The 12,532-nt window shown below is 31.4% G+C and overlaps 1 protein-coding gene across 1 annotated transcript; it reads left to right on the top strand.

Moving 5' to 3' along the window:
- Positions 1-8,186: 8,186 nt before the first annotated feature.
- Positions 8,187-11,465, top strand: LOC125831981 (protein SOSEKI 5). Its single transcript, XM_049511111.1, has 4 exons — positions 8,187-8,413; positions 8,530-8,599; positions 8,807-9,676; positions 11,187-11,465. Exons 1-4 carry the CDS (start codon positions 8,224-8,226, stop codon positions 11,386-11,388), a joined length of 1,332 nt encoding a protein of 443 aa, XP_049367068.1. The 5' UTR covers positions 8,187-8,223; the 3' UTR covers positions 11,389-11,465.
- Positions 11,466-12,532: the final 1,067 nt, after the last annotated feature.

Below are 12,532 nucleotides of genomic sequence, written 5' to 3'. Positions count from 1 at the left end.
TTTAATCATACTTTTAGCTAAGTCCTTGAAGAAAGGTTTAACTTGCAAATTTTGTCTCCTAATTAATTAAATTATATAATTTAGTAATGGGGTGGATAAAATAGAGGCTTGTGCCCGAGGTATTTTGTGATAAGAACGTGTTGAGGCATAATTATAGGTAAGTTCTTCAGATGGTGATTAGACCTACTTTGTAGTATGGATAGAATGTTGCCTAATCAAGAACACACATGTTCGGAAGATGAAGATCGGAGATAAGAATTCTCAAATGAATATATGAATATACTAGGAGAGATAAGAATATTAGAAATAAGGTTATACAAGAAAAAGTTGGAGTGGCCTGCATGGAAAATAAGATAAGGAAAGCGAAACTGAAATGATTCGGACATGTAAAGAGAGAGTTACAGATGCACCAGTTAGGAGGTGTGAGAGGTTGGTTAAAGTAAGTTATAGGAAATGTAGAGGTAGGCCAAATAAGAACTGAGGGAGGTGATTTGACATGACATGACATATCTTTAGTTTACTAAGGGCATGACTCTATATAGAAAGATATGAAAATCGAGGATAAGGTAGAAAAGTAGTAGATAATCAAGTGTTGTATAATACTTTATGTGGGGGATACATGGGGTCAGTCTTCTCTTCCCGTCTTGTCCTTAGTTAGTAGTATTCGCGTTGTATCTTAATCATCTAATTTGCATTACATGTTGTTTTATTTACTTTGTTTATCGTGTCATTTTGTTATATTGTTGTTTTGCTTTCTATCATGCTTTGATTACTCTTTTTTGGACGGAAGGTCTATCGAAAACAACTTTTTTCTTCACAAAGATATGAATAAGATTTACATATATCATATGCCTTCTACAAATTTCATTTATGAAATTACACTGAATATATTATTGTTTTCGTAATTCAGCCATCTATAAGGAATTGCTAGACAACAATGGTCAAGAAGTTATATATGGTTAGTTCCACATGGCACAACAAAAATGGGGTATATAGAGTCAAATGGACACTAAAATTGAAAGGGGAAAGGTATAATTTTAATGGATGGGATAAAAGATGATAAGATATTAAATTCTTAAAACAACATAATAAAATATTGTCATTTAACCTTCTCTAAAGAATTAAGTGGCCAGGAATATTTATAGAAATTTAAGTGACTTATTTTATTGTTGAATGTTGATGTTACATTTTTAGTGTTGATGTCACGTCTATGCACTAACATATAGTATAGTCTAAGTGGTCTAGTGGGTAAGAGAGTTGTCTTATCTAAGTAGCAAAATGAAAGATCCAAATTCTTTTTGCTTTTTATTCAGTGTTCGGAATTCGTATTGGAGCTTTGATTAAATTCATATCGCCCACTGCAGGATTCATTCGGGGGAAGCGCTCTCAACAAGATTTTCTTCATACCCAAGGCTCGAACCCAAAACCTCTTGGTTTAAGGTGAAACAATCTCACCACTGCCCACAACCATATTGATAAAGATCTCAATTCCTTTTTTTGGTAGGGTATACATATTACTAGAAGTTTTTAATGATTGATTAAGGTCGTTGCTAAGTGATTTGGTTTACTAATTATATGAATGATTTATCAATATTTCTTTTCCCTTTCTAATAATTAAGAAAGCATCATGTTGGAATCATTATATATGACTACCATAGCTTGATTAGGACCATAATTATAAATTTATAGTGTATTAACTTTTAAAATCACCATTGAGGATTTATAAGGGTTGGCTCACAATTTTTATTGGAGAAATGAACAAGTTTTAATATGCATTTTTTAGTAAAGCAATCGAAGTTTAATCGAATAAGAAAGTAACAATAAACCTAAATATCTATGTATCCAATTGCTCAATTTAAAAATACACAGTATATACATGTATATAATCAACATATAATCTAGATATTTGTTGATTGGGCCAGGAGCTCACTAACCTTGATTTAAAAATAAATAAAGAATCAATAAATAAAAAAATAAACAATAAATCCGATTGATTATTTGTATAAATGTTTTACAAAGTGATTACTAGTTTACTACAATATCAATTGAATTCCTTTATGCATTTTCGAGGGGCAAGTGAGGAGGCAAATCGGATTGATAACATCTTAATAAAATTTCCTAAAATGAATCATCAGATTGTGAAACACAAGTCCAATCAAACTTTAATTTTATGAATTCTGAATTTTAATGGCTAGTTTAAATGATAATAATTAAGTTTTAAATTTAATATTTATATAAATTTAGTGAGTATTAATATAAAATTACATATACACTATTTGAATAAAATTTACTAAATTCAATCAAATCAGTATGCAGTCTATATCTTCGCCCTACAGTCCAATAACTTCATCAAACTATTCCTTCCAATATGTTTTTTTACGTTTTTCCAAAAAAAAATCGAGAGTGGATTAAAGAAAAAAACTCTCTTTTGGAAGATGAGCTTTGAGCTAGAAGGAATTACATAAATAATTTGAGCTTAAAATTAAGGCTCAATATCTATCTAAAATGACTCCTCAATTTGGTAAATATTTGAATGAGTTTTATTGTAGGAAAAACTAAATATTTCTATCATATCTATTAAACTTATTATATTTTTTTTAAAAAAATTGTGTTCTCTCCTCCTCTTTCTCTCTCTTTTTCTCCACTCTTTATGATTGATGGGGATGGTACTTAGAACTTAGAAGCAATCGATGAGTATACATATATTTATATTTCGATACATTGTATTAATGCATATTTTGATACCAGATACATATATTTATGATATTTTGATACTAGATATACTGATAAAATTCATATTGAATACATTAGATGAAATTAATTTGAAATACACATATATATGAAATTGTGAAATACAAATACAAAGAAGGAGAGGAATGAGAGAGAGTATTCTAGATATATGTGCATCACGTTAGACACACTTAAATATAATTATCCAGGATAAATTATGCATAATTTTACTTACATGTATTTGAGATACATAAATCTTTATTCCATCACATATATGTATTCAAAATAATATTATTCTGACAAAAAATATAATTTGGAAAGCAATTGTTTCAACCTATAATTAGGGAAAAAACTTACCCGTACCGGGTGTTTACATCATGACAATGCAATTTCCATTATTACGTGATTTAATGAAGTAAAACACATGTAAATTAATTATGGTTAAGTAAAATGAACTATAAATTTAAACACATGACATGTATGCATTGACTTGGTGTAAACACCCGATGCAGGTAAGTTTTACCCTATAATTAGCCCCAATCATAATGTGTTTGCGTTATTTCTTTTCTTCTTTTTTTCAAAATAATGATCCAGCAGATCCATATCCAAATCTAAAAGTCATAAAAAAAAAGCCTTTTTCCACCGATGTGGTATCCTTAACAATTAATCATATAGAAAAATGTATCGTTTTTAGCTGCAATTTAAAGCACACAAAAGATAAAGATATTTTATTCAATTTTATTCTTTGTAATTGCCTTTTTGGGACAGAATTTCCATACACAGCATCATCAATATAAGAAGATAAAGATAAAAACAATTAATTCTTCCTTTTTATTCTTATTTGAATATCAGTGCAAGAAAGATAAATATGATAACAATTAATTCTTCCTTTTTGAAATGGATTAGATTTATGAATTAATTAGGATAATCGTCTTATCGAAGTTGCCATTCTTTGATGTCATCCATTATAGATTGTGCTTGCTTATCATTTTGATGCATTGGTTACTCCCTCCATCTCAATTTACGTGACACATTTCAAATTTCGAGATTCAAACAAGTCTATCTTTGATCGTAAATTTTTAGAAAACATATACAACCTCCATCAAATCGCACAAAATTTCATCCTATCATCTCTTCCCACAAACCCTAGTCATTTTGGAAACTTTCATGCTTGTGTTCTCAAACGTCAACTACATAACATAAAATAACATCCTTTAATTATATACATCTGCATTAATCAAAACAAGCGCAAGGTTTTATGGACGATAATGTGTACAATCAAACAAAGTGACATATTTTAAGTTGAATAATGAGCGCATGAAAACACATTCCAAAAAAATTTTCAAAATTTTAATTAAAAATGTCTAATATAAACATTTTATCATATATTGAGACACTTGAAACATGTCAGAGTTCGAGCGTCGGTGCATGAATGTGTTGGAAATAGTCATTTGATATTTGGGTAGAGAAACACAAATATGGAAGAAACAATAGGGCACGTTGCTGTGTATTTTGGGAATGGGAAATATAGAACATCTGGAAGATGTATATTCTTGCCCCCCCATGTGAATATTGGTCCTTGAATTACTCCCTAATTTGGACCTTTTTGCCTATTTTCTCGACTATCAAATACACCTCCTCGTTATAAATTATAATGATCACCTTTTTTGATTACTTATTTGATATTTGATATTCGTATTGATGCAGAACAACGATGAAACGAAGAACACACGAAAGGCAATAGAGGAAAGATTGACGAATTTGTTACTTGTGTTTAGTTAACTGTTTTCTCGTAAGTGGTATATATGCACCTTGCACGTCTACTATATCTATACACATCAAACTCTTTAATTTTTTAAAAAACCTCAATAGATTTTCCGATTCTCACCACGACGAAGTTCTTCCTAACAAGATCTTTTTCATATCTAAATAAAATTTGAATTCGAGCTCTCTAATTAAAGATGACAACCTATTCATCCCACCACAATCTTTATTGGTAATTATAATAATGATGATGATTGGCACATATTTAATACTCCGTTCATTCCATATTAATTGAATTTTTGAGGCATTTTCCATTTTTCAAATTAACTTAATTGTTCAATCTTCAAGACTATTTTAAAAATATTCTTCCAATTTTACCCTTCATTTGGATTTTCAATGTGATGACTTCAATAAATTTGACAATAATTAATAAGGGTAAAATTTGAAAACTATGTTCAATTTATGTCTTAATCTACTTTTCTTAAAGGTGTGAAACACCTTAAAAATTCAATTAATATGGAATGGAAAGAGTATAAAGTAAAAAAAGATTTATAATAAAAATGATGCTTCCTAAGACCCATACCTAAAATATTTGGAATTTTGTTGATAACAAGATGGAGCACTTTTCAATACAGAGAGATATGTTCCTTTTACCCTAGGGATGAAAGGTCAGCACTCAAGATTTATTAAATGTTGACAAATTGACAAATGGTTCCAACTTTGCAATCATATTTTTATGTTTAGATTGAAATTAGCAATAAGAATTTTAGAACAAACAATTGGTCCTTACAAATAGATCGCTAGACCAAATGAACATATAATACTGGTATTAATAACATGTCACAACCAAATGAATATGATCCTGCTATTAACACCGGTGGAACCAAAAAATTTAATTTATGGGTTTTGAATTACGATTATTTTTGTTTATTAAGTTCTTGATATATTATTTATATTGATCGAACGAATCTTTAATATATATATAGCGAAGAGTCATAGAAAATATACACTAACTATACATTATGATACAAAACTAAATATAACTCACCTATACATGAGTAATTATACACTGATATACATTATGATACACCCAAAAAGCTAAATATAATTGAACTATACATGAAGTATATATTGACTATTCAATTCCGACCAACTCAAAATCTCCTCTAAACAGTCTTAAATTTTAAAATGAAATCATCTCGATGTTGAGTCTTTTATATATGATTTGCTCGAAAGATTTACGTTTACGATACATCTACAATGTACTAAGTAGTTTGGAATCACACTAACTACACCACATTCATATAAAGCCAAATCCGTCTTGCCCTGTGGAGCTTGATCGCCTTGACTCAGGTTATGATCGTGTTACGACAAAGCCCTCTTTGCTTGCTTAACTTGACATCACTCTTCGCGATTGCGCTATTGATCTCTATGTTTTCATCGTATAAAACATCAAAATCGTGTCCCAACAATGTTTTCAATTTTAATCTGATCTAAAATATGTTCAAGCCCCTCAAATTAATTTCAACCCTAATCATATCTACTTAGTAGGTGTTTGGACGTATATAAAAGATGTATCTTCTAAAAAATATAATATTTATATACAAGGGCCTTAGGTATGAAAATTCTTTTGGTAGAGAGCGCATCCTTCCGAATGGGATATTACCTTATGCGAATTCAAATTAGTTGAACTTCAAGATATTGAACAACGAAAAACAAAAAGTTGCAAATACGGTAAAGATACGGTAACGTCAAGCTGTAGATAATCTGGTACATTCTTGTCCAAATTAACAAAAGATCTGCCTTGTCAAATCGTCTCCTCAAAAACTGATTGGCTTCATGTTTATTTTTAGTTTGGAAAATTGATTCGATATATATTTGATGGACGGCACCACCTCCATCCGTCCATTTCAATTTACGTGATATTGTTTAATTTGATACGAGATATTCAAGATTTTTTTTTAAAAAACTTTTTAAAATTTATGGTATAAAATAAGTCATAATTGTTTGTGGACCTATAAATCATCTCATTAAAAGTAAAATAGACATTTTAAAGTTAAATTGTTACTAGATATATAAATGTATCATTCTTTTTAAGACTAACTAATTAAAAAAAAAAATGTGTCACGTAAATTGAAATAGATGGACATAAAGTATATTTTTAATATTAATACGAAAATTTCCAAACATTTGGGCAAAGTAAGTTACTTTATTCAATTACTTTTGAGAAAAAAATGTTTTTAATAAGTAACATAATAATCATTGTAGGATTGATTTAGTCAATGTTTGGTGAAGTATCACAGAAGTGTTAAGTCAACTCTTTTTGAATTAATTTGAATTCACTCCGACAAGAATCAAGAAGAATTCAAACGAACTAAATATTATAAAAATCAAACTGCGCAATTCAAAAATACTTTATGTATCGAAAGTGAACTAGAAATGTATACTAGAAATTCAGGGTGGACATAAATCATAAAATTAAATTATCAAATTGAATCAAAATTTAAAACTTTGATATTTGATATATATTTTTAATTATCAATTATGAAATTATCGAACTCTAACTTTAAAAATACCGAACGAAAACCATAGAGAGAGGTTGAAGAAAATGACCAGAGAAATATAATCAGAAACCAAAAAGAAAAATGTAAAGAGTGGTAGAAATTCTACTTTCTCCCACCTATTTTTGTTATACTTGTCGTCCTTACTAAAAATAATTAAATGTTCCAAAATAATTATTATTTTGAAAAAAAAAATCAAGTATAATTAATTGTTTACACTTTTACCCTTAGTCATAAATATAAAAAGATATTAATGTGGTACAAAAGACATAAGTATTAAATTGGAAGAAATAATAAATAAGAATAATATAGTCAAATTATGACAAGCAAAATGGATCAAAAAGATAATAAGATGTGGAAAAACTATTTAATTACATAAATATTCCTATCATATTTACAAATTCTCCTTATTGCTTGAATTTTTTTTACATGTTGTCTCTCTAATAATGAACAATTTCATACCAGATTTCACATATGCATGTATTTTTTCTACTAGATACACTTTGAAATACATATTCATAGAGAGAGACGAGTGAGGGAGTCTACGTATCCAGATACATGCGAATCACACAAAATACATATACAAAAGGAAGAGGGATGAGTGAGAGTCAAATACATTTAAATCCATTTGAATACTAAAATAAAGCATCAATTTCTTGCTATTATTGAAGGATAATTTCTACTATCTATCATCACAACTAGTACCATCGCGTCAACATATCCGTCGATCATCATATAATTTTGAATTTCCTGATAAAATCAACGAAACTAGAAAAGAAGCTGAAAGTAATTTTAATATGAAAATTTTTAATCAGCACCATCTAAATAAATACTAGATTCAGATGAATTAAAATCGTAAAAGAGAAGAAAATAATAGAGTAGAAGAGGTAAAGAAAATAAAAAATAAGACGAGTGAAATTTGTCATATAGCTGTTGTCTGCCGCATCCTATTTTGAAATCTCTGCTCCCTCTCTTTGTTTCAACCCCCTATTAATCCCCCCGGCATTCACTCTTCTATATTTCAACTATTCTCACACTTGACATAATTCCAAGCATTTAGCCTCGTAAAACATTCCCTTCATCTTCTCTATACACACACACACACTCCCATCTTCTTCTAAAAACAATGGCGGTTTCGTCGAGATCTGTTAGAGCAAAGGACCTTCAAATGCACCAAAAATGGAAAGATAGAGAAACTAGTCCTGAACGTAACAAAGTTTGGATTGAAAATCCAAATCACAAGCTCAAATCTGAACGCAAAGTGCCTGTTGTTTATTATCTCACTAGAAATGGACAACTTGAACATCCTCATTTCATGGAAGTTCCACTTTCTTCCCCTGACGGACTTTATCTTAGAGGTACACACTTTGGCAAGATAATTTACTTCGTATCTATGATCTCCAGATGGAATTTGGTTATAAATTGAATTTTCACGATTAGCAATTGATTTTGATTGTCATTCTCTTGTTTTCAGATGTGATCAACCGCTTGAATTTTCTCAGGGGAAAAGGCATGGCTTCCCTTTATTCCTGGTCTGCCAAAAGGTGAATTAGTTCATTTTTTTGCTACTCCTTATTTTTCAAATATGTGTTATAGAGTGAATGCAATGATATTAGCACTAATGTAACGGATCTCATAAGAACTTCAAAGTTAAGAGTATTTAAATGAAAGTAGTACTAAGACGAGTGAACTCCTGGAAATCCTCGTGCTTTGTTATTGTGGAACTGAAGTTGATTTTTTCTGCAATGCAGAAGCTACAGAAATGGATTTGTATGGCACGATTTGGCGGAGCATGATTTTATATATCCAGCACACGGCCAAGAGTACGTTCTCAAAGGATCAGAACTTGTTGATGGTGAAACAATGCTGACATCTCAATCGGAAGAAGAAGTAGAATTTTCCACTTCCAAAAATCAGGTGCCGGAAGTGAGAAAACTCAGCGAAGATCACGAATTTCCGGCAGTTTCACGGCGTCGCAACCAGTCCTGGTGTTCTGCCGACTTCCACGAATACAGAGTCTACAAAGCAGAGTCGTCCAGTAACGAATCCTCAGGAAAAGCCGCCGCCGATGCTTCAACTCAGACCGACGAACGCCGTCGCCGGCGAAGAGAAATCGGAATTGCCGAAGAAGAAGAAGATTACCAGAGTATCGAGCAAACTCAAAGCCAGTCAACAGAACTTAGCAGAGGCGAGATTTCACCTCCGCCGTCTGATTCAAGCCCGGAAACACTTGAAACGTTGATGAAAGCCGACGGGAGGGTAATCGTACGGCCAGAAACTGTCAATGAAGATCAAACGGCTGCTAATAATCAATCAAATGGAAAGAGCAGAGGATCTTCCGTGTTGATGCAATTATTATCGTGTGGGTCAATGTCGTTCAAGGACTGTGGGCCCGGTGGTTATGGAAAAGATCATGGGCTTTCATTGATTTCACATTACAAATCCAGGGTGCCACGTGGGCCGGGATTGAATTCGGTGGAGAAAGGTGCTGAGATTACTACGGTGGAGCATCACGGAATCACAAAGCTAGAAGATAAAGAGTACTTCAGCGGAAGCTTGATAGAGACAAACAAGGACGAATATCCAGCTCTGAAAAGATCTTCATCATTTAATGCAGATCGGTGAGTATAACTCCGCATATTATTTTTTCTAATACATTCTACCGAACGACTTAAATGATGATACTTTGCTTCGTGTCAAACTGTTTCTATATATATATATATGATGACTAATACTTTGCTTAAGTCCAAAATATTGTGCCTGACTTTGCTTGGAGTGATTTTCTCAATAATGTTTGTTTCATTCAAACAAAAAAAATTGTCGTGTTGCCTAAAATTAAGTCATAAATGTTGACGATGATAAATATATACATATATAGTAGAACTTAACATGTTATAGAAGATTGTTTACTATGAACAATCCTGAAATCGCAATGCACAAAAGTTCAACTTAATCAGATAAAAATTTGACAAATATGAATATCTATTCAACTCATTTCACAAAGGAATTATTACGTAGTTGTTATCGGGGTAGAGTTAAGGGAATAAGGAATTCATTCAAATCCTCTTTGATACGAAATTGCCCTATATATGATAGATACTAAATCTCATTATTGCCTTATCATGTCCACTATGAGTTATCCGAGGGAGAGATGGTTTTGTAATGTTTTACAAACTTGTTTTTAGTTTCATTTCTTTTTTTACGAGTTCATTTTTACATATAAGAGATTTGTAAATGTCATTTTCCAAATCCTCGGGATGTATGGAAGGAAGACATTTTCATGTGGTTATTTAATTAATCTACCCTGACATAGGAAAACAATGGAGTATTCAAGACAGTAATTTTTCAGGAATATCATTTAAAGAGGTTCTGCAATTTCTGGTTCTAGGTGATTGAGCATTTATTATTTTCCATAGCAACAAAAAATAGCTGGAAATCAAGTTGATATAGCATTACACGTCTATAATAACTTACATAAAAGGCAATTCAGCAGTGATTGGTAGCAGTAGTATGTGAAAATATTTTGTCCTGTTTTCATGATTGAAAAGTACAATTTCCTCTTGTAACTTAGTATAGGCCATAGGGGTATTGGTACGTATGTCATAGTCAAATTGCCTTACAAAGTTTACAACTAGTACCTAATTAATTGATCAACATTAATAACTTGATGTAATCTTTCAGAAAATCCATATCTAGATTTTTCACAGCACAGTTCTGCAGAAAGAAGAAAAATTTTAATATACTAGTATTAAAGCATTATTGCTGTCTTACTGTTTATCTATGCTGCTTAGACTCCTTGAAAATGTCGTCAGGTGCATTTAGAATCATTCTAGCTACCTATAGCTAGGCTAGTTAGCTATTTTAACTGCTGCATGAATCAAATTAACCTCCTTTTAGTAGTATTCTATAGTTATCGTATTCTTCAATGTGTTCAACTATTTGTTGCTGCATTTTGTATTGTATCCACTACACTATCTTATCAAAACAGTGTCTCTACCCCACAAAGGTAGGGATGAAGGTTTGCATGTATCATATCGTTCCTAGACCCCACTTGTATAATTATATAGGATTCTTTGTTGTTGTTATTTTGTGAATTAAATTAACTATACTCGGGTTGTTTTTGGTTTGCAGGAGTGCAAAGTTGGAAATAAGGGAGAAGGAGATAGAAGGGGTGAGAGCAAAATGCATTCCAAGAAGGCCAAAGAATCAATCCAGCAGAAAGGAATTAGGAAGCAGCACTGACTTGTCTTGCGGTAGCAGTGGGGCTAGTATTTCTAGTAGTAGCAGTAGCCAACATGGTAGCAAAAGGCTAGTGGTTACACCCCAACTCTAGATATAGAGCTAAATTAAGCAACAGTAGTTTAGAGGATGATCAGAAGCATTCACCAAAACAATCTCCTCTAGTTCTGATCTCCATGGTAGGTTGTAAATACAATGGAATTAGCTATAAATTTCATCGCTAATCTGTTGTCAAATCACTCGAAGTTAATATAATTTTGATAATCTATTATGACTAGCTAATTTGTCAAGATACGGAAAGTGAGACTAAGATGATTTGGACATGTGAAGAGGAAATGCACAGATCTTCATGAGAGTTTGTTGGTTATAGGAGGAGTAGAAGTGATTAGTCAAGACATGACGCAACTTCAGTTTACGGAGGACATCATCTTAGATAAGATCGAGGTTATGGAGGACAAAGATTAGAGTAAAGGATTAGTTAAGTAGTTGAAAGTTATCTGATTTATTGTTCCATACTAGTAGTCGTAGTGTTACTTTGAGAGTTTCTTGTAATATTATTATTCCTGTTTTACTACTCCATTTAGCATTTTGTGTTAGACTTCTTCATTCCTATTATTTTCTTTTTACAAACTACTTTATAATACTTTTACTTCAGCCACATGAGGGTTAAGATTTACGCACACATGAGCTCAAAGAAAAGACCAGAAAAAAGAGAGAAATCATAATTGATTTGAGTAATAATAGAAACTAGAAAGAACCATAAGACAAGATATACCGTAATAATTGACTTGCAAATCACGGCACGTCTTGTGACACTAAGTTCCAACACTATTCCATTGAGAAAAGAAAGCAAGAGTACTGCCATCTGCTGCTTCCTATTAAGAATTCCAATACAGTTTATGTGTTTGAGACAAAATATTATATTCAATACATTTTTTTAAAACGCAATTAGGAAATTCGATAAATACTATTGAGTTTTGCTGAATCTGTAGCTAGGTTCTTAGCTCCGCCTCTGACCAACTACTATATTCTCCTTCTTACCTCCTACCTTTTTCCAAGTTATGTATTGCTAGATTATATTGCTTGTCTCTTTGCAGAGAAAATGATCAAAATGGTCCTTGATGTATTGAGGTTACTTTATTTTGGTCCTTAATATATTTTAGGTGATTGAAATAGTCCTTCATGTATAACAAAATGTGTTTAATTTAGTCTTTTACCCTAAACTTAACAATTTATCC

This window comes from Solanum verrucosum, unplaced genomic scaffold (assembly GCF_900185275.1).
Source record: "Solanum verrucosum unplaced genomic scaffold, falcon-dt-bn FXZP01000042.1, whole genome shotgun sequence".
Classification (NCBI taxonomy): domain Eukaryota; kingdom Viridiplantae; phylum Streptophyta; class Magnoliopsida; order Solanales; family Solanaceae; genus Solanum; species Solanum verrucosum.
This window is presented reverse-complemented; position numbering and strand designations above follow the sequence as displayed.

Excerpts from the sequence above, each read along its gene's own strand:
- LOC125831981 (XM_049511111.1), top strand. The coding sequence starts at position 8,224 with ATGCACCAAAAATGGAAAGATAGAGAAACTAGTCCTGAACGTAACAAA. Across the intron at positions 8,600-8,806 it reads TATTCCTGGTCTGCCAAAAG|AAGCTACAGAAATGGATTTG; the intron begins GTGAATTAGTTC and ends TCTGCAATGCAG. Across the intron at positions 9,677-11,186 it reads TCATCATTTAATGCAGATCG|GAGTGCAAAGTTGGAAATAA; the intron begins GTGAGTATAACT and ends TTTGGTTTGCAG.